Source organism: Pristiophorus japonicus, chromosome 5, assembly GCF_044704955.1.
Source record: "Pristiophorus japonicus isolate sPriJap1 chromosome 5, sPriJap1.hap1, whole genome shotgun sequence".
In the NCBI taxonomy this organism is placed as follows: Eukaryota; Metazoa; Chordata; class Chondrichthyes; family Pristiophoridae; genus Pristiophorus; species Pristiophorus japonicus.
Genome location: NC_091981.1, coordinates 146,724,009 through 146,747,367, shown reverse-complemented (window position 1 = coordinate 146,747,367; position 23,359 = coordinate 146,724,009). Strand labels below are relative to the sequence as shown.

Genomic DNA, 23,359 nt, shown 5'->3' with positions numbered 1-23,359 from the left:
AGATCTAATAAAAAGCAAACAAATTAGATTTACCATTTACAGTAATAAATTACACTAAATGCTGTACTCAGCCCCCTTCAGTATGCACAAAAGACCATGCCAGACTTCCCAGAATGACTATACAGTACAGAATTCAATTCAGCCTGTGCAGTATCGCTTGGAGAACAGCTGCAATTATTGCTACTATCAGTATTAACATCACTAAACAACTCCGTCTGTACAGCTTTGTACTGATTTCACTTCAACACTGAGGCTGAGATTTTACAATGACCCTGAGCCGCTCACACCCAGCCAGAAAACCGCCAAAACAGGAGTGTGCTGTCCCTCAATTTTCCATTCATCGATTTCAATAGACAAAAAATTTGAAGCAGTATCCTCATGATTTTATGATCCAAGTTGACTGCATGTTAGGTCCTGGTGGTAACGGAAGGTTACCCCCACCAGTTTGAATTCTGCATCAAGCATGAGGCCAATATCCTATATGTCGTCAGGAGTGGAGTGACAGGAGGGGAATTTAGAACTGTATATCAATGTAGACACTGGAAAAATACGTCATTCAGTCAGCTGAGGGCACTTCATCACTGAAATCTATTTCAACAACAACTTACACTTTCCCTTCATGTTTTACAGATGCATCAATGGCCCAAGAAGGAAGTAAACCAGAAGTTTGGGGAGGTGACTCAAGTCATAGAAAAATATCTTCGTCCTTGTTTTCAGTTCCCTCCATGACCACACTCTTCCCTTCTATGCAACCTTCTCCCAGCATGCTTTCTCTGCATGATGACCACAGCACAGGTGTGGGAAATGTTGGCCACCTGTGGGTCAAGTGGAGCACTGAGCTTGTTACCAATGGTGAGCTTGCTCAATTCTGAGTTGAACATCAAGCCCCACATCCAGTCTCTCACCGCCATCCCCATATTGCCTGCCTAATTCCTAATCCACCAAACCGCATCAATATCTTCATCCCTGCCTTCATCACATCCTGGCTTGATTTCTCCAACACTCTCCTTGTCATCCTCCCAGTTGTGCCTTCTATAAACTCCAGTTCATCCAGAGCACTGCCACTCATATCCTGTTTCACTCTAGGTCTCATGCTCCTATCAACTCTAGGCTTGTTAATTCTTTATGCTACTCCATTCCCCAACACACTGAGGCCGAAATTCATTACTCACTGCCCGTTGCCGCCGACTGCTGCCGACATTCCTCCTGAAGATCCGCCCAGTGCCACTTTCGGGGTGGCCTGAAGCGGGCGGGAGGGGAGAGCCACCAGGAACCGCCCGCCCGCTGACATCAGCGGACGGCCGAGTGGCGCAACTGAGCTCCCGCCCACCGAGCTCCCAGATTCTTGCGGGCGGGAGTCGGCGGCAGAACGGGGGTGGAACGCTGGCTGGGACTGGTCTGTCCCTGACGGTATGAAGAACCTGAAAAAAAGGTAAGTGAACATTTAAATTTTTTTTTTCAACAGCGACTGACTTGCATGGGGTCCCTGAAGGTCTTCAGATAGTTTTTTTATTTTTTACTGTTGTTTTCTTTTCAGGTCGTCGACCCTCCGTGGGCCCAACTCCATCCTCTTGGGCGCTTGGGCGACAGGCGCCTCTGCTGCCGCACAGATTGGCAGCGTACGTCGTCCATTTACCGCCCGCCGACCTTCGAGGGACCTCGGCCATCAATATCCCACCCAAAGTGCCTTCCGGTACCTCGGCGGCACTTTGGGCGGCACTTGGGCGGGCGGAGGCCTTGATGAAAATCGCCCCACTGACTTTAAAATCCTTCCTTCATTTTCCAATTCCTTCCTGGTCTCAGTTTCTTTATCCTTCCCCAATCCTACATCACAACCAAACTTGCGCTCCTCCTACTTTCTCCAGATCAACATCAAAACTAAAGCCATCCTATTCAGCTCCTGGTAGAGACTGTGGAGAAAAAATTGGGCTACTTACTGCCACCTGTTTGTGAAGAAATCCTGGGAAAAAATGGCAGCCGCTGCTCTAATGCCCGCCTCTAGCGCAGGACTCGGCAGCCGCCATTTTGGCGAGGGCCATAATGCTGCCATTAGCAGTGCTGGCCCGAGACATGCAAACCAGGAGAGTGTGACATCACACGCCGACTTAACGCCTCGTTCTCCAAACTTGGACCTTCGTGCTGACTTTAGCTCTACGACCTAAGTTCACCTTGAAAAGCTAGCAGGCAGCAGATCGACAGAGATGCTGTCAGCACTTCTTAAAGGGGCACACACATCTTTCAGGTAAGTTTGCATTTTGGACTAGATTTTTTATATTTTATTGAAGTAGTGGCTTGGTGCAATACATGTTAAAAGTCTCAGGTCGAAATGCTGAGTATTTCCTGCATTTTCTGTTTTTATTTTAGATTTCCAGCATCCGATCGCAGAGGGAAGAGGAAGATGCAGGAGAGAAAGAAGCAGAAGAGAAGGATGCAACCAAAACAGCCACTTTCTGGTCGGGATTTCATTTGCCTGCGGTACCAGTGAACTCAACACGAATTCTCCTTTCCACATTTGTCCCACACCTTACCTTCCCTCTGTTACTGACCATCACAACATCCTCTTAGTCACAATGCTGAAATAAAAGCCAATATTACACATCAAGCCATCCAATTTGACATCAATAAATGAACTAATCACCCATATGTAAGGTAAGTGCTTCAGGGAATCGAATACGGCCAGGGTGGTCTCCTTGACTAGTTTCGATCGCTGGATGGGTCGGAGAGGAATTTTCCCAGATTTTTTTCTCCAATTGGTCTGGGTTTTTAAACTGGTTTTTTTGCCTCTCCCAGGAAATCGCATGGCTCCGGTTGGGATGGAGTGTAGAATGTTGCGGTGCAAGGGGTGTCGCAGTTGTGTGGGGTGGACTGGTTGGGCCAGATGCTCTTTGCCTTTCCACCATTGTTCATTGTTCATCGGTTTATATGTAACCTTCAGGGCTGCTGACCGAGGGCCGCGTGGCTCTTTGTCGGCCGGTGTGGACACAATGGGTCGAAATGGCCTCCTTCTGTGTTGTAGATTTTTATGTTTCTATGCAGTTCCTTAGTGAGTGCCTTTGACTAATCCTACTGATATCTAGCAGTGCTACCCCAGTGGCTGCAGCATGGCTGGTGGAAGGCTGCTGAATTTCAGTGGTGGACACTACAAATGGCCTTGCTGGTTGACCTTGAGGAGCTGGTGGCTGAGAATGTCAAATCAATCTTCTACTTCTTGTTCTTCTTCACTCTCCTCTCCCTCTTCTTGGTCACCCATTGGCTGGGCAGGCTGCATTTGTTGGGTGTGTGAAATGAGGAAGGCACAAGGTGGAGTTACGGTGAGGAGAGGGTGGGCAAGCAAGAGGTGCATGCAAGAAGGAGTCTAACGTATGTGGATACCAGCATCTTGTATCTTTTCAGCCCTGCTGCTGACCAGGGGCTCAGCCATGCCCTGCCAAGAATGGTCAGCACCGTCCCCTTCAAGGGGTGAGGTGAAGCTAGGAATGGCAGGTGTGTCTCGTGATTGGTGCAGATTGTTGGTAGCTGAGTCACTGGGGGTTGGTGGGGTGGGGGGGGGGAGTCGTGCACTGAGAAGTTTGTAAGACTGGCGGTGCAGTTGGTAGGAGATGGCTTTTGAAGATGTATTCACTGACCTTGACCACTGGTCTGAGGTCATGAAGCTTCTTTGGGCACTGGAGCCAGGTGGTGGGGTCGACACTGCTGGTAGTGATGGCCTCGATGATGTAGTCCCACATCATTCTTTCTGGAGGGCCTCCTGGCCCCTGTAGGTAGAGGGCTTCTCTTGTAGTGTTAACCCGCTGCACAAAGCTGGAGTGCTGCGTGTGAGACCCTGGATGCCCCTTCCTGGCTTGCTGAGCCATTTGTTAAAGTGTGGAAAACAATTCAGTTTTAAAAGCTGAACACGCCATTTTGGAATTCTTTATAATGTTAATTTTTTTCAGAAGGCAGTTGAGCTGTAAGGGCTAAAAACTGCTTATTTAAAAAATATTTTTTTTTTCATTTTAGAAGGCCATTCCCCTTTCTAAAATGATTGCCTTGCTTTAAGAGAAGGCTGTTCTTGCTGCAATGACGCTATGATCACGCTACATTGGGTCTCCGGCTGAGACCACCACCACAAAAACGGGCCTTGCCTAATGAATTTAGCGCTCTGCTAACATTAATTAGGAAGCAGCACCAATATACCAGTGCTACCAGCACCATTAATTTCAGCAGCCATTAGCTCCGATCCCCCAGTGCCACTGGCAGGTTTCCACCGTTCTCAAATTTCTAGGCCTGTGTGCCTCAGCCATTGCTTCCATCCCCCTTTGGGGCACCTGAGCCATGAAATTCTTCATGGCAGCTTCAGTCTTGGAGAAAGTGTTAAGTTGGAGAAAGTTCTGGCTGATCTCTGACGTGAGGTCTGTCTGGCAGTCAGAGAGAATGGTGGGAGTCAAGGATGGTGGTGGAGACAGAAGGTTGGGTGCCATCAATATCCATCTCGAGCTCGATAATGACAGCTTGCAAATGAGGAATAGGAGCAGCCAATAATTCAGCCTTGGGGCATTTTGAAGGTGACCATCTGGGCATGGGAGAGGCCTTTGGAGGAGATGAATGGCTGTTTTGGGAAAGGCTGGGCAGTGCCATGGAGGTGGATCACAGTGGAGATGTGGTGAGAGGGATGGAGTGCTTGATTGTCTTGAAAGTTGTAAAGAGCAATGGGGAAAAAAAGAAGAGTGCACTACAGTTGCAGTCAGCTGGGAAATCAGTGCTGAAATTGAAATCTCTCAGAACTGTGAGCAGGCTAGAAACTAGAATAAAAGGAAACAAACAGAGGACATAGTGGACAGGAATTCCGTAAGATAATTACAAAATAGGAAGACATATGGCCCATCTTAGTTCATCCAACCAGAAAGACCTAAAATCCCTCCATTTCAGCATCCAATTTTTTTTGAAATTATTCTAGGGTATTTGCCTCCACTACTCTATCTGGGAATCTATTCCATATATTGATCACTCTTTGCATGAACAAACACTTCCTGACATCAGCCCTAAATTTGCCTTTTACTTGTTTGAACCAGACTACTCTCGAAATTTAGCTTAAAGTAATTTTCCAGATGTATCTTTACATACCGCTATAAGATCCTCTCAGGTGCCTCCTTTCAAGACCACAATTAGGAAGTGGCAATAAATGCATGCTTGCCAGTGATGCCCACATCCCGGAACGAATTAAAAAAAAGCCAAGGCCTGCTTTTCTTAAGTCTTTCCTCACAACTTAAACCTTTAACACTAAAGATTAACCTGGTGGTTCTTCTTCGCACAGCCTCTAGCGTTTGAATATCTCCCTCTGTCTCAGTGACTAGAAATGGACACGGTACTTAAGATGTGGTCTGACCTGAGTACTACACAGTTTTATCACAACTATATAGCTGTACATTCTATTAGTTTTACTGATGATTGTACTCCTGGGTGAATACAATATGTTTGAGGACCTGTCAAAGAGGCCACGATGGTCAGTGGGAAAGCTCTTTCAAGGCATTCGTCCTATGGAGACACTTTCAGTTTAAGGAATGCTCTAGCTCCTAATCCTTACCTGGAATTGGGATACAGGTGACTGACAGATCGCAACGGACATCAGAAACACAAGCTGTGACGTGGAATGGACCAGGACGACGTGTCCTTTCTTAAACAGTTGTTTCGAGCACAATATGTCCCGTCAAGACTAAGACGAACTTGTGTGGAAGGTTAATGTGGAAATTTCCCAAGAAACGGAAGTAATTATGTTATTTTATTTGTGTAACATGATGAGATTTATCAGAATGAAGAATTGGGGTCGAGCAGCATGCCTCTGGCACATCGAGAGGAAAACACAATCCTTTTGGTCAATCACTGGGATCGAGTTGCCTAATTCGTGTTCCCAATTAGCAGAACATACTTTGTAAATTACTATGAAATGGAAGTGAGATTTTCATCAACGGATGATGTTATCAAGAAGTAACTGAAGGTGTTCGGCAAAACGGGCAGTCCAATCCAAGGCTTCAAGGCGAGTGTCAGGGTACAGAAGGATGCTAGATCGGTTTACTACAAGCCACGTTCCGTACCATATGTACTCAAGGAGAATGTTGAGCAAGAACTCAAAAGACTAGAGACTGAGAACATTATTTGTAAGATAGATCGATGTAATTGGGTTACACCCATTGTTGTTGTACCTAAGTCCGATGGTAAGGTAAGATTGTGTGGTGATTATAAAGTAACCGTAAACCAGGTTTGAGAGGGTGATGTCCCCAATACATTGCCGAATATAGAAGATTTGTTCACAACACTGACAAGTGGTCAAATCTTCTCAAAACTGGATCTTACAAATGCCTACTTACAGCTTGAATTAGATGAGGAGTCCAAGTCACGCTTGACTATAAATACTCATCTAGGCCTATATCAATTTAATAGGCTACCATTTGGAGTGTCTTCCGCCCCTGCCATATTCCAAGGGGTGATGAACCAGATTTTGCAAGGTATTGAAGGGGCAGTATGTTATTTGGATGACATACTAATTTCAGCACCAAATAGGCAAATTCATAATAACATATTGAATGAAGTCCTCAAACGGCTAGAGAAGCACAGAGTACTAGTGTCTGCTCGTAAGTGTGAGTTATTTTTAAACTCAGTGGAGTACTTAGGGTACAGAGTAGACAAAGATGGTTTACATCCAACCATGGAAAAATTGGATGCGATCAGAAATACACCCACTCCCAGGAATGTCACTGTACGTCGTTTATTCTTGGGTCTTTTGAACTATTATGGGAAGTTCCTACCAAAGTTGGCTACAGTATTACATCCACTGATGAACTTTTGAAAAAACAGGTCCATTGGAAATGGTCAAAAGAATGCGATACAGCATTCAAAGAGTGTAAAAGCAAATTGTAGAGAGCACCATGTTAGTTCACTATGACATATCTAAGGAGATTAAGCTAGCATGTGATGCCTCTCCGTATGGAGTTGAGGCAGTAATCTCTCATGTATCACGGAGTGGGGAGGAGAGACCAATTGCTTTTGCTTCACGCATTCTCAGTGCCAGTGAGAGTAATAATGCGCAAATTGAAAGGGAAGCTTTGGCATTAATTTTTAGGGTCAAGAAGTTTCACAAATACTCGTATGGTCATAAGTTTACCATCATTACAGGAGCATAAGCCCCTAACAGCAATCCTCCATCCAAAGTCCCCAGTTCCAACATTAGTTGCAGCCCGAATGCAGAGATGGGCTTTGATTTTGTCAGCATATACATATGATATTGAATACAGACAATCAGCTGATCACAGTAATGCTGATACAATGTCTAAATTGCCTTCCCCATCACAAGTTACACCCAATAGGGAAGAAGTGTTTTATTTTTCATACATTAATGAACTGACAGTCACAGTTGAAGAGATTGGTAGAGCAACCAAACGTGACCCAGTGATGTCAAAGGTGTATGAGTATATTGCAAATGGATGGCCAAACCAGGTAACAGACAAATATACACATCCATTCTTCATTCGTAGGAATCAATTATCAGTCGATAAAGATTGTATCATGTGGGGTGCAAGAGTGGTTATACCAAATAATTCAGGTCCAAATTATTAGGAGACTTCCATGACCAGCAGCTTGACCAAGAGTTTTGCGCACAGTTATTTATGGTGGCCAGGTCTTGATAAAGATATAGAGTACATCGTGAGTCAGTGTACGACATGTCAATCGGTAAGCAAGCAACCACCACCAGTACCATTACAGCCATGGAAATGATCTCCCAGGATGTGGCAAAGGCTACATTTTGATTTTGCTGAGTTAGAAGGACACAATTGTTCATTGTGATTGATAGCCATTCAAAGTGGGTTGACGTGTTTCCAATGTGGAAAATAACAAGTAAAACATTGGACATTTTGCGAAAATCCTTTTCTTCATTTGGCCTCCCTGAAGAGATTGTTTCGGATAATGGACCACAATTTTGTTCAGAAGAATTTGCACAATTCACGAGCAACAATGGTGTGAAACATACCAAGGTTCCACCATACCATCCTGCTTCAAATGGTGCAGTAGAGTGCACTGTACAAATTGTAAAACGTGCCCTCATAAAACAAATGTTAGATCCTAATCCAAGGAAACGACAGTTGTCATTGGATCACAAATTCGCTAATTTTTTGATTACATATCGAAATACTCCTCATACAACTACTGGTAGAACACCAGCAGAGTTGTTTCTCAAATGGCAGCCATGAACCAGATTCTCATTGTTAAAGCCAAATTTGGCACAGTCCGTAGAAGAGACACAATTAAGACAGAAAGAGAATGATGATAGAGGTAGAGTAAAAGAGAGAAGTGTGAAATTAAACCAGAAGGTGAGAGTGAAGAACCATCACCATAAATGGTTAAAGTGGTTAGCAGGAAGAGTGGTGAAGATATGTGTTCCTCTCACATATTTGGTAAAGATGTTTGATAATGGACAGGTTAGATTTGTTCATATTGATCATATTTTACCTACAGACATGGAAGGAGTTGAAGGTGGGAATGATTCAAGTATTTCTGACTCATCAGATAGTTTGATACACCAGTTGCAAATCCTAAATCCAATGTACTGGAAACAAATCCAGGAGAGAATCAGAATGAAAGTCTGAGTCCGAGTCAGGAAATCAGGGATAGTATTAAAGCCAAGGAAGTGGCGTACAAATTGGCCAGAAATAGCAGCGAACCCAGGGACTGGGAGAAATTTAGAACTCAGCAGAGGAGGACAAAGGGTTTGATTAGGGCAGGGAAAATAGAGTATGAGAGGAAGCTTGCAGGGAACATTAAGACGGACTGCAAAAGCTTCTATAGGTATGTAAAGAGAAAAAGGTTAGTAAAGACAAACGTAGGTCCCCTGCAGTCAGAATCAGGGGAAGTCATAACGAGGAACAAAGAAATGGCAGAACAATTGAACAAGTACTTTGGTTCGGTATTCACTAAGGAGGACACAAACAACCATCCGGATATAAAAGGGGTCAGAGGGTCTAGTAAGGAGTAGGAACTGAGGGAAATCCTTATTAGTCAGGAAATTGTGTTGGAGAAATTGATGGGATTGAAGGCCGATAAATCCCCAGGGCCTGATGGACTGCATCCCAGAGTACTTAAGAAGGTGGCCTTGGAAATAGCGGATGCATTGACAATCATTTTCCAACATTCCATAGATTCTGGGATCAGTTCCTATGGAGTGGAGGGTAGCCAATGTAACCCCACTTTTTAAAAAAGGAGAGAGAGAGAAAACAGGGAATTATAGACCGGTCAGACTAACATCGGTAGTGGGTAAAATGATGGAATCAATTATTAAGGATGTCATAGCAGCGCATTTGGAAAGAGGCGACATGATAGGTCCAAGTCAGCATGGATTTGTGAAAAGGAAATCATGCTTGACAAATCTTCTGGAATTTTTTGAGGATGTTTCTAGTAGAGTGGACAAGGGAGAACCAGTTGATGTGGTGTATTTGGACTTTCAGAAGTCTTTCGACAAGGTCCCACACAAGAGATTAATGTGCAAAGTTAAAGCACATGGGATTGGGGGTAGTGTGCTGACGTGGATTGAGAACTGGTTGGCAGACAGGAAGCAAAGAGTAGGAGTAAATGGGTACTTTTCAGAATGGCAGGCAGTGACTAGTGGGTACCGCAAGGTTCTGTGCTGGGGCCCCAGCTGCTTACATTGTACATTAATGATTTAGACGAAGGGATTAAATGTAATATCTCCAAATTTGCGGATGACACTAAGTGTGAGCTGTGATGAGGATGCTATGAGATTGCAGAGTGACTTGGATAGGTTAGGTGAGTGGGCAAATGCATGGCAGATGAAATATAACGTGGATAAATGTGAGGTTATCCATTTTGATGGTAAAAACAGAGAGACAGACTATTATCTGAATGGTGACAGATTGGGAAAAGGGGAGGTGCAACGAGACCTGGGTGTCATGATGCATCAGTCATTGAAGGTTGGCATGCAGGTACAGCAGGCGGTTAAGAAAGCAAATGGCATGTTGGCCTTCATAGCGAGGGGATTTGAGTACAGGGGCAGGGAGGTGTTACTGCAGTTGTACAGGGCCTTGGTGAGGCCACACCTGGAGTATTGTGTACAGTTTTGGTCTCCTAACTTGAGGAAGGACATTCTTGCTATTGAGGGAGTGTAGCGAAGGTTCACCAGACTGATTCCCGGGATGGTGGGACTGACATATCAAGAAAGACTGGGTCAACTGGGCTTGTATTCACTGGAGTTCAGAAGAATGAGAGGAGATCTCATAGAAACATTTAAAATTCTGACAGGTTTAGACAGGTTAGATGCAGGAAGAATGTTCCCAATGTTGAAGAAGTCCAGAACCAAGGGTCACAGTCTAAGGATAAGGGGTAAGCCATTTAGGACCAAGATGAGGAGAAACTTTTTCACCCAGAGAGTGGTGAACCTGTGGAATTCTCTACCACAGAAAGTTGTTGAGGCCAATTCACTAAATATATTCAAAAAGGAGTTGGATGTAGTCCTTACTACTAGGGGGATCAAGGGGTATGGCGAGAAAGCAGGAATGGGGTACTGAAGTTGCATGTTCAGCCATGAACTCATTGAATGGCGGTGCAGGCTCGAAGGGCCGAATGGCCTACTCCTGCACCTATTTTCTATGTTTCTATGTGGACGTATTGTGTACTGCAATTGCACAGTTAATAATTAAACAGAACCAGGCAGATCTCCATAGGCTTCCGAGTGAGCTGCTTGCCATGTTCGGAGCGGTGTGTGCTGTGCTCTGTGAATATATCACAAACAGTGTGATTATTGGTGAGTTTTTTTTAAATAGGAGGCTTTTGAGATAGGAATAATGCCTGAGGAAAAGTCCTAATTTAATGCTTTTTTGAATGTACCTGCTCCTCCAATGGTAAATGCATCACATGGAGTGGCCTTTCCCATACAGATCACAAAGGTCCCAGATTCGACCCCTGGTCTATGCAAAGTTAGTTGACCTTAGCCACTACATTTGCCCCCATGATTCCTGAACTAGAAAGGGACAAAAATTTAATTAGGCTTCCCACGTCTGATTGCTATCCAGTGACCCTGCGGGAAATGAGATCACACGCAGGCTGTTGGCAAATCGCAGTTGGTGCAAGACTGAAAGTGCTGGTGAGGGATCGAAAAAGTTTAATAAAAGGGTAGCTTAATTCACACTAGTATCATATATATACTTGTGACCACTTATAGAGCAGTCTTAGATCATCTGCCTGCTGTATTATTCAGGGAATGGCATAAAAAAGGATTGAAAGAGCTCGAGAAAGAGAGAGGCAAAGAGAAAAAAGAGGATAGTCTCTGATCTATTTAATGATGATCGATTGTGATTGGCATGGCAAGATAAAAAGAGGAACAGAAATGTGTTACAGTGTCAAACAGAAACAACATTGTGGTAACAAGGATCTGAACTGCCTATAGTCACATCCCAATATTCAGCTTTTGGATTATAGGCTTCATTTGCAATCATCTAAGTTTTATTGCTGACAAATAAAAACCTATGCTATCAAAATTACACTGGCTGTGCTCAAACATCTAAAAACAAAGACATAGCTCAGACAATCTGTGATACCTTGCCTGTGATGCGTAGACCCTCCAGATAATTGGGGTGGAGGCCATTGAGGAAATGTGTGAAAGAGAGCTTGATGCTTTCTGCTCCACCCCCACCCCAGCTAATATTGGCTTCAACGTCAGATTTTTTCCAGCTGCCAACACTCAATTGGTGTCAACACACAGCTACATCTGTCTCTCTGTTGTAAGGCACCATGGTGGCCTTATTACTATCTGCACAGTCATTGGCCGCATTCCCTGTGCTAACAGATGTTCCCTTTCTCGTTATGTCTGGATTTCCTAAGGTGAGGAAGCCGGCAACAGAGAGGAGCATCAAGCAGGCCTATCACATGAGCACCCATCAAGCATTCCAGGCCCCACAAGGACCAGCCCACAAATAATGCACTTCGAGGCAATCAGATACGGGGGAGTTAGAAGGAAGCATCTATAATTTTACATGGATGGAAAATTGAGGCATGTGTACCCCACTGCCCATTGTCCCTTTATCCAGTGCACAAAGGCAAACCAATTGCCTCAGGTGCCGGAACAGGAAACTTTGCCCTAAAATGCACTAAGTTCATTTTAGAAACAGCAGGAAAAATCCAAGTGTCAAAAATTGGTCAAACCAGCTTTACGAAATGGAGATCTGGAACCAATAGCCTGGAGGCCGACTTGCACCCATTATAATAAACCTACCGAATTTTGTAGCTGCCGATAAGGCCTGTGGGAAGGCTGCCTCAAAAACTGCAAAAATGTTTCTTGCATGGAATTCAATGCCAAATACGCTGAGGCCGACCCGCCCCTTCCTTTCACACCCCCGATTCTGTGGGCTCCATGTGCTTCCCAAGCGTGACATTAGGGCATCAGCCCTTACATATAGCGATAAATCAAGTTATTGGACTATCCCTGATCAACAGTAACTTTAAGTAAATGTATCTGCAGAGTGGAAGTGGTTTGAGGAATATTCCAGAATCCTCTCATGCATTTATGATTTGGCAGACTACAATACATTTGGTATACTGAGGTCATCCATTAGAGGCAACTTTAGAGCTAATAGGATCCTGTTTCTTTTCAAAGATGAAAATATTTGCAACAATTATTTTCTGTACACTTAACCCTCACAATTGACTAGTAAATAATGGCTGGCAGGAGGAATCGTATGGGAGAATATTACTTTTGCTTGCTGTTTGCAGCAAAATTGTAAACATTATGGGGTTGAATTTCCGCAGGCTTGCTCCCGGTTGGTCACTGTGACTTTGACAGAAAATCTACAGAAACCCCAGAGAAATGGCATAAGCGATGTTTACGCGGTTTCCACAGATTTTACGCAAAAGTTACGGCAGATGATCAGAAGAACCCCTGTGGATATACACCCTCATGTTCATAAAGCACTTGTATGATTTCACTACAAATACAAAACAAAGCAAATCTTCCCGACCCTCATGCGCATTCATTTGTTTATGGTAGAAAGAAAATCTACCTTGGTCTAAAATCCAGACTCCTATTGCTACTATAAATAACCAGAATCCAAAGCAGCAATCAGAGCAATGCCACCTTTCTCTTGGGATTTGAAAGCAGAGTGATGATATCTAGCAGGTAAACTTTTTCCATGCTCCCCGTGATTTTCTTATATACACTACCTGCAAATGAAGCATTCTGCCAGCAATGTGCAATCATAAAACTCATTTCCATGTTCACATATTCCCTGTTTAGGAAATGAGAAAGAGATAACCAGGGAAATTATAGGCCAGTTGTTCTTTTATTGGTTGTGAATCAACTTCTAAGGGGTCATTTTAAGAAATTGCAATCTCGGTGCGGAGCACCTTACTGGGTGTGGAAATCAGGAATTCAGGTGTGCACTCTCCATGATTTTCTACCAATGAATTCAAATGGACAGAAAATCGTGAGGACACATGCCCGCATTCCTTATACGCATTCCCAGTGGGAGAGGCTCCCCAGTGGGATTGCATTTTTGTAAAATTACCCAATTTAGAGTTCATAATACAGAATGAAATTAGTGAGTACTTAGAAAGGCATGAGCTAATCAGGGACAGTTAGCATGAAGCTGTAAAGGGCAGGTCAACTAACAAATTTGATTGAATTTTTTGAGGAAATCACAGAATGCATAGATTAAAGAATTGTGAGGAATGTTCAGAAACAATTCAAATGAATGTCAGTTACAAGTCTTCTAAAAATGAAAGCATATGGCATTAAAGGCACAGTAGCTGCATGGACACAAAGACTCAATAAATCGGCTTGATGTTTCGTCGGGAACTGGAAAAAGAGGTGAAGTTCAGTTCCTCTGGGATTCTGCCCGGTTTGTACACATAGGAAATTCCAGTAGGGTGGAGAGCATGGGCGAATCTTCTGCCCATGTCTGTCACTCGTCAAGGTGGCATGTCTGACTTCCCAGACTACCTTAGGAATTCCGCCCAGGCCCTTGATAGGCCTCAAATGGCACCCTCACCTGCAGAGCTGCAACAACATCTGCTTAGGACTAGACAAAGACCCCAAATGTTTAAAAGGCAAAGGTAATTGATCTGAGTGGTTTTATTACCTTGAACAAAAACCTTTCTGCCTCCTTTGGGAGCTAAGAACTTGTTCATTCAGCTCTTCTTGGGTCCATCTTCAGCAGAGTAGCATGGAGCCGCTCAGATTTTCTAGGCCTCTGTCAAGGCAGGTGCCAGCAATGCTCCCTTGCAGGTTCCTGTGGCTCTCCCCATTGAAGCAGATGACTTTGTTCCCAAGATTAGAGAAGGGGTCTGCATTGTACCATATGGGAGGTGCGGAATTCCATACCCTCAAACTCCAGTCGCTGTAGCTACGACTAGACTTAACAAATTTCACAAATGGATCCTGAAACGTGAGCAACGCCCTCATTTCAATATTAAAATGAGGCCTATGCTGGTTCCGGCTGCCTAAAAAAAGGCCCTGACCAATTTTGCAGCGACCCAAATGCGAACATAGATCAAGCGTGGGCCACTGCACTGCTAAATCTGTAACGGTTTCGCCAGTTTTACAGACAAATGTTGCATTTCTTCCCCCAAAATGTTGAAGGACCTCCTTCTGTATTGAAATTTCTACGATTCTATGATTACAGAAGAACTGTATGGGAAGTTAAATGGAATAATTTTATCCGTAGAGGTTTAGAAAATATGTTAGATCAAATCCTCTTGAGTGAATTAAAACAGAGGCAGTTGCTTAACCGCTCACTTTACCTCTTTTGACTTTATGTGACTATGGGAGCAACTTTCAACTTTGGCAGGGCTGGAAAACTAGCGGCATCAAATCTGTGGCATACTTATCAGTGAAATTAACCCTGCCCCGATTTTCGATACAAAACCCTGGTTAGACCACACCTGGAGTACTGTGTTCAGTTCTGGGCATCAGAGCTGCCCTCAGAGAAAATTTGCAGGCAGTCTACAAGATATCCATGCTGTTACACCGGAAGCTTTGGCCTGGGTATCCAACTTAGATATTGACATTTGATTTGCTTTGCTACTACCTTACAAAAGAAGTAGTAGTTCTGGGCATCATACCTTAGGAAGGATCTGACAGACTTGGAGGGAGTGCAGCGTAGGTTGACTAGAATTTACCTGGACTCCAAGGGTTAATTTACGAGGAGAGATTATACAAACTATGGTCGTATTCCCAGGATTTTAGACAGTTAAGGGTTGCTTGATTCAGGTTTTCAATATATAGAAAGGAACCATTCCCGCTGGTTGTGGAATCTAGGACTAGGGGACACAGTCTAAAAATTTAGAGCCAGGCCTTTCAGGAATGAAGTTAGGAAACACTTCTACACACAAAGACTAGTTGAAGTTTGGAATTCTCTTTTGAAAACGACAGTTGATGCTAGATCAATTGTTAATTTTAAATCTGAGAGTGATAGATTTCTGTTAGCGAAAGATATTAAAGGACAAGGGCTAATGGCTGGTATATGGAGTGAGGTCACAGATTAGCCATGATCTGATTGAATGGTGGAACAGGCTCGAGAGGCTAAATAGCCTACTCCTGTTCCTATGTTCCTTCCCATTAAAATCAATTCTGGCAGTTCTTACCATTGCTAAAGTTGAAAGTTATCTCCTACATATCAGTTTTCGCTGAGATAAAATGGCTTCACATCAGTTCCATAATCTAATGCATTATTTGAGCTTACTAATTTACAGCACTTGTAAATGTTCTGCATTCTTTATCTGGCGAGTATCTTTCTTTCCCCTTTATGTTAAAACAAGAGACCCTGGGCCTAAAATTGCACACTGCCGGAAACACGGCGCACCTATCCTGTTTCAGATGTTTTTACCGGCGCGGTGGATGCGGTGGCCTCGTGCGAAATTCCGCCCTTTGGCATTTTTTTCCCAGCGGACCAAAAGTGGGTCATAATAGGGGCGGAAGTGTGGCGGTGAGCGGAAGTTCGCAAACTAGAGGGACGGAAGTTGGAGGCGGGCGGAGTGTCCTCCGCTGTCAGTCATTAGCATAGTGCTGATGCCGTCATCGCGCTTGTGCGCCACCACGTCTCTCCCTTTCACTTAAAGGAGAGCCTATGCGATTCTTGAAGTTCGGTCCACTGGGCCGCCAGGAGGGTTTCAGCTGGGCCAGCAGCCTGGCAGCCAAGAGGGGGTGCCAGGTTGCCTGTTAGCGGCCCAGCAGAACCTGGGGGCATAACTTTCGGCCCAACATGGCAGTCGGCCGACAAAAAGAATTAAGATGGCGGCCGCGGCAGTAGGTCCTCCCCGTTAATAGCAGCCGCACAGCCATTTTGGAAGCACTCCAAGCACAGTGCGCTGGCAGAAAAAGCTGCCGGTGGCACCGAGCGGCAGGAACAAGATTTTCTCAGCGGAATTTCGCGAGCGGGGGGAAACCTTGGCGGTGCGCGCTCTGATGACGCACTTAGGATGCATCGGCAGCAGCGGAGCGGTAATGGGGGGAGCGGGTCACCACCAGGATACCGCAGGAGCGGAATTTTCTAAATGGTGGCCATTCCACTCCACAGCGTGGCCACCGCTTTCCGGCGATAACAGGCCTTAAGGGAAGGGTAATTTCATCTCCTCTATCCCAACTAAACGGTCACAAAGTAACATGAAAACGTCACGGTCATGTCTCATACTTGCCTTGTGCTACAGGCCAATGGCTTTTGCTGGAGGAGTTGCAGCATACTGATATCTCATGTTGTCAAGAAAATGAAATCAGTCATTAAAAATTAAATGGCATGTCAGGATTTCATAATCTGCAGCATACTTATCAGTGAAATTCAACCCAGTATAGCACAATATGGGGAAGGAAGGAATTCACTGATTTTGACATTACTGCAGTTGCCCATCAAATAAGCTCAAAAATCATCATCATCATAGGCAGTCCCTCGAAGCGAGGATGACTTGCTTCCACGCCAAAAAGGAATGAGTTCACAGGTGTTTCAATGAAGGACCTAATATTCCAGATCCCGATCTACATCTTGGAGGGTGGAAGATGCCTGTGCGTGGATTTTTTTAACGTGTGGTGGCCGTTGCACACCAGCCACCACACGGGCTTGACAGAGCTCGGTCTTGGTCCAGTGGCAAGGATTACCCACGACGACTGGAGACCAGCTCTGCTGCACAGACCTAGTGCGCACACATATCGCAGTGTGGGCTGGCCCGTGCTGCCCCTGGGCCCTCGCCTCTTCTGGGCCCCAGACTCATGCCTCTCCTGGGCCCCGGTCACTTCCTTATACAAACTCTTGCCGCTCCTTCGCCCCTCCTGCTGTGCCTGCCCACACTGCAATCAGCGAACTGACTTCACAGCCGTTGCCCTCCTGCAGTGGTATGCTGCTGCACGCTGCTCCCTCTGATGGCCCCGGCCTGCTGATGGTCTTGCAGGCTGGGACCGCGCCGATTTCTGGGCTGGGCCATCGCACACTGCTCCCTCTAATGCAGCCTTTCAATCACAGTAAGTCCTCTTCAATTCACTAATGTGGCCTTTTATTATATTATACTATTGAATCAAAAATACATTTTGGATAGGTCTCTCTTAGATTTTGACAGAGGGATCCAAATTGCTGACTGGGTGAGGAGGAAGAATCTAGTTGGTGTGGATCTGCAGTATTTTATCCTTTTATACCATCTGAACACTTTCAATTTACTTACATAGTCTGTTTACAAGCATCAATATCCTCACTAGTAGATGTCATGATGCAGAAAAGTTTTAGATGCCAGGATAGTCCTGTAATTACAGGACTTTACCAAAATTAAGTTGTATGCCACTGAATTAAAATGCTGGCTTTACTAATGCTATTTTTAGACATAAACTGTGCTTATATGATTTAGAACCACTTTAGTGGTATCTCTGATCAGTTTGAATCAGCTTGTTACTTGTAGCTATTCAACTGTGACTGTTGCCATTTTTTCTGGCTTTTGTTTTGCTTGAATTGCATTGCAATGTAAAACTCTCTCAGACTTGAATTCAGGCCCAATTTTGTTTTGAATAAGGTATTTTCTAGTCCCATTTCGTTTTCATAGAAAAATATAGAAGTCAGAACTATGAAACTACGAATTCGGCCCAACCAGTCAGTGTCAGCATTCACCGTCAACGTAAGCAAGGTGTCCTAATCACCTTGCTCCCATGTCCCTTCATCTTCTTTTCTTTCATCCAGCTATCCAATCTAATGTTGAATGTTGTAGCTTTTGTATTAAAGTTTTCTCTTTCTAGTTAGATCTTAAACTTGATCGTACTGTGGACATTACTCTGATGGAACTCACCCACATTCAGCTGATCTACCTGATTTATTTTCTTCTCCGTCAATTCTCTCTGCACTACATACCATGAACTTGCAGCCTGCACCCAATCTCTTCTATATGATAATCTGTAACTGAGCACTGTGACACAAGAATCTGCATCTGAACAATTAGTGGTACAGCTCCTTGGTACTTTTAATCCAAATTATTTACCCCATCACCCCTTTTAGATCTTCCATTTAAAGCATTTTAAATCTCTCTCACTTTTAGGAAGTAGTTATTTTACAGGATTATTTCCTCACAATATTTGTCAGATACAAACTGATTGAATAAGTAGCAGCAACAGATTGGGATTCAAAAATTTCACAACTATATGCAGATCAAAACGAAAGAAGAACAGCTTTATTTTTAATTTTTAGGCCTACAAAATACAATGGGGGGCCGAAATTGGCACTTTCAATAAGGCCTCTGGCCGCCTGAAAGCAGCAGCCATGGGGTGACGTGGAATGGCCGGCGAGTCTCCGCGGAGAGGCCGTCATTTTGGAAATTGTCCTTCCTCAGTTTTGGAGCGGTGTAGGGGACTGCGCCTCCCGTTTTCCTGCCATGGCGTGCACGCACCGACCCCATACCAACTGGCGGGGATCCCCTCGCGAAATTGCCCCCTTTGAGAGTGTACCGACAGCTTTTGCTGTCGGTACACTCTCTGTGCCATGGTGGCTTGGTCGTCCTTATAAGGGAGGACGCACTGCCGCAGCCGCCATGTTCATTTATTTTGTCGGCCGATTGCCAGGTCGGGCCAACAATTATGGCCACAGGTTCGGCCGGGCTACCAACTGGCAGTCCGGCACCCCTTCTTGGGTGCCAGGCCGCTGGCCCGGCCGATGCCCTCCCTGGTGGCCCAGTGTTTGCCACTAAAGTATCTGCAGAGTTCGCAGCGGCCCTCCCCTTTAACTGAAGGAGAGAGACATTATGATGCACCAGCGCAATGATATCATCAGCACAGTGCTGATGACTGACAGCCTCGGCTACTCCGCCTCACCCCCACTTCCGTCCTACTAGTTACGGCCACTCCCTCCCCCACCCCGTCCCCACTACCGCCCCTATGATGAGGCCACTTCCGCCCTGCTCGAAAAAAATCCCCGAAGCGCTGAACTTCGACGGTTAGGCTGCCGCATGCATCGAAGACGGTAGGTGCGTTTCGTTTCTGGCGGTGGGCAATTTCGGCTCCAATGAGTTTTTTTCAGAGGAATGGGAAGAAAAGCGGGCTGGCCAGTTTGATGTGAAGGAAGGAAGTAAGTGCCTGTCAGAAATTTGGGACTTAAAGAGGTTGCAATCTACTTGTATGGTGACCTTGTAAATGAATTCCCTGCATTACCATGTGGGGCTGCTCTTGTTCCCTCTATGTGTCTTGCGTCAGAAACTTGAAACCTACTAACAATGGTGTGTGGCTGGAAGAAGTATTTGAATGGAATTCAGACCAGCTAGCTCCTGCTATCGCTGCACAATGTGAATGGGACATCCTCATTCACTAGACACTAATTGTGCACAAAGGCAGAGGAATGGTGTCAGTTTACAGTGGGCATGCCTGATGCAGTAATGATCATATCAAGTAATCTGGCAAAGGAAGCAGCTGCTAGAATTGTACACCCTGCCCAGTCTAACTGGGAATTCTAGTCTTTCCCTTCTCTCCATTTTATGAATGAAACCCAATGCTGCCTAGCTCCATTCATGCCTGAGCTCAGCTTATGTGTAGAGGCCCCAAGGGGATAGATTGAATCAATCATTCTTGAGTAAAGTTGACGTGATCGGTCTAATGTGGGCTTCAGCCTTCCATTACTGGCTTAGGAAGACAGCCAGAGTCCATTTGACCTCATAACACTGTAATAGGAGAATAAATCCGGGTTATACTGTTGACATGTGCTGAACTCAGAAGGTTGTTGAATGCTGCTGAAATTCTGTGACTTTTGATTACTTAAGCTGACAGTGTAACAAAAATATATATTTGTGTACATCAATCCTGTCAGTACACTTCACACAAGTAAATTGTCTAATGTACAAATAGATGTACAAAGCACTTCTCAGCCCTGCAACAATATATACCTGGAACAATTGAGGTGTTACATAAGAGGCTGACACTAAAGTTAATGACAAAATTGTTTGTCTTTGGAGTCTAATTATTTAGAAACATCGGGCAAAAATACAGACTGGGCCCGATTTTGATCTATGTTTATCTTCCTGAGCTTGTACAATCATGATACCCATACGTTCACTTCTAAATTTAGGCATTGATTTTGTTTTTATGTTAATACAGAGGACAGCACATCACTGCACCCAAAAAAATTTGATGGCATTTGATATTAAAATTCAGTATAATTTTCAGTGTTGCATCAGAGTGGACTGAACAGCAGGAAGAATATTTAACTTTCACAGTTTAAACAACAGAGATTTTAAGCAAGACTCCCATCCTTTTATGGAAAGATGTTTATTCTTCCTAAATTAATATCCTGACCAGAATAGTCAGGATTGGGGTAAGGCATTTGCTTTGCAGGATAGGGTCACATGTGGATGTGGTGGGTATGGAAGAAGGTGCAGGCCAGGGTGAAGGTGAGGCCAGATGCCAGATCAGAGTTGAGTCAGATGTGGGTGTGTGGGTATGTTGTGTCCAAAGGAAAAATGTATGCTGGAGTTGAGGGTCGGGTTAATGAGACTCCCCAGCTATTTGTGGTGAGTCCTGTTGGGAGTTGCGTGTTGGGAGTGAGGCTCAAACTGAGATCCCAGATCAAGATATAGCACGGAGGGCTGTAGCGATAGCATTCGGGCTGGGGGCAGGAGTGGCTGCTACTAAGTATGGGATCAAACATAGCCATAAGATGATAGGTATTGTATTAGCAGTGACCAATGAAAAGACACTAGCAAGGGGTAGCAACCAATGAAAAGATGTTACCAGGATCAATAACAGGGGTGATTTGGGGATTATACGGATCAATCAAAGTGTTCATCAAAAGAGCAGATTTTTATTAAATTGTGCAGCGGATGGGAAACCTTTCCCATTGAAAGTATACATTTGTAAAATTGGTCCTTATATATAAACCATCTAGACACAAGATTTAAACCATTATACCAATGTATCAAATCTATATTCTCTTTTGTCAATAAATAAACATCTTGCAGCAATGTAAAATATATAATTAAAGTTTTGGGCCAAATGTGCACCAAGAGCACCTATCAGCTACACGCCAGAAAAAAATGATTTGCAATATCAGGAAAACAACCAGGTAATGATCTAAATGAATGGTTAGCCTTGACTCAGTGGAAGCACTCCCCCTCTGAATCAGAAGGGAATGGGTTCAAGCCCCATTCCAAGGATGTGAACACAAAACCTAGGTTAACACTTCTGTGCAGTGCTGAGGGAGTGCTGCACTCTCAGAGCTGCTGTCTTTCGGATGATAAGCTCACCAAGTCCCTATGTACCCTCGCAGTGGATGTAAAAGATCCCTGCACTATTTGAAGAAGAACTGTGGTGTTCTCCAGGTGTTGTGGCAACATTTATCCACTAAAACCCCCAAAAAGAGATTATCTGATCACATCTCATTGCTGTTAGTGGGATCTTGATGTGCACATATTGACTACTGCATTTCCCTACATTACAACAGCAACTGCACTTCAAAAAAGTAGTTCATTGCCTGTGAAACGCTTTGGGACATCTTTTGGTTATGAAAGGAGCTTTTTAAAAGCAATTTCTTTCTTACTTTCTCCCTTTCTTTCCACTATTTAACTGATCTGTGTCTTTAAGGTCACTGCTTTAAATAAGTAAATCGGTTTCTTTATAAACTGCTGAGGTCAATCAGGCTCCAACAACTAGCATTCTTTGTTTGACTGACAAATATGACAGACTATTATAGGAAGTGATATACAAGTGTTGCAGGAATTATGTGATGACGAGCACTATACGCAAGACTTTTAATATATGATAGACAGATCAATGGATGGATCAATGCATTCCGACATATATAAATATATGCAGGCATTGATTAAAATTATGCCAACAGACACAAGCTGTACACAGCAGCTGGATCTTTTTTGGGGAATCTTATGATTTTTTTAGTGCGGTGTTGACTGTAAGATATGTTCTTTAAGCAAACACGACACTTATTGAAGATGAATGATTGGGAGAAAACAGCTCAGGGTAAGACCTTCCTCCAAGCAGCGCCACAACAGTGACAAAGCAAACAGCCCCGGTGATGAATGGATTTATCTTTAATAACCACAATTTCTCTGGCCATTTCCACACAGGGAGCAATGGAAATGTGATCCCAAAGCATTTTTCTAATGCTAACACATCAGATAATGGATTCAGGCTGAGGCTCCATTGGGATTGAAAATGACCGGTAGCAGTCCCTTCAGTGTAATAGTAGAAGCCATTTATTCAATAATCTGCAGCTGAAGACTTTTCCCTTATTGATGCTGTTACCTTGGATCCTATTTTGTGCATTTGTGCTTTAATATCACTAACCTGAATCATATGCATAATCCCGTGGCTCTTGCTTAATCATCATGGGCTGCGGAAAACTCTGGTTTGTTGGAGCACTAATCATAGTGGCATGTTCGTAGACTGGATCGTGATATTCCTGTTTGAAGCTCTGAGGGGGGAAGGGGATGTTGGGCTCAGACAACTGCCTCTGGTACATTGGACGCCCTTCCCTCGGCAGTCCATGAGGAGGTGGGAACGAATGGCACGGCTCGGAGAGCTGGCGCCGGAATCTGCAAGTGATATAAAGCAGGAGAGTTTAGTGCAAACTGAAGTACGCTCTATCATGGCCCTCAGCAACCCAGCATTTTGCACATTGTAAAATGTGGGCACCAAAGTGAATATTCCATTACATCATACAACACAAGATGTAAGCTAAAAGTAAAATCAGGGAATGAGTTTGACTATAACAGATGGGCTGGATTTTCTGGTGAAGTACGCTCCTGCTTTGGCCCCAGAGGGGCGGCAATGGCGGCAGTGAGCTCTTCGGGGCGGACGGTCAGCTTCCAGCGCTCCGTGGGTGTGTTCAGGGCTGGTTTTGCTGGGGTGCGGGCAGTATCGCCT

General features: G+C 44.4%; 1 protein-coding gene across 3 annotated transcripts in view; it reads right to left on the bottom strand.

Annotated features, from left to right (window-relative positions):
• etv1 (ETS variant transcription factor 1) overlaps positions 1–23,359 on the bottom strand; it is a 186,102-nt gene that overhangs the window by 82,379 nt on the left and 80,364 nt on the right. For all 3 annotated transcript variants that reach the window (XM_070879983.1, XM_070879982.1, XM_070879984.1), the window contains exon 8: positions 22,781–23,028. In XM_070879983.1, coding sequence (XP_070736084.1) covers positions 22,781–23,028 — 248 coding nt within the window. The remainder of the gene's footprint in view (positions 1–22,780; positions 23,029–23,359) is intronic.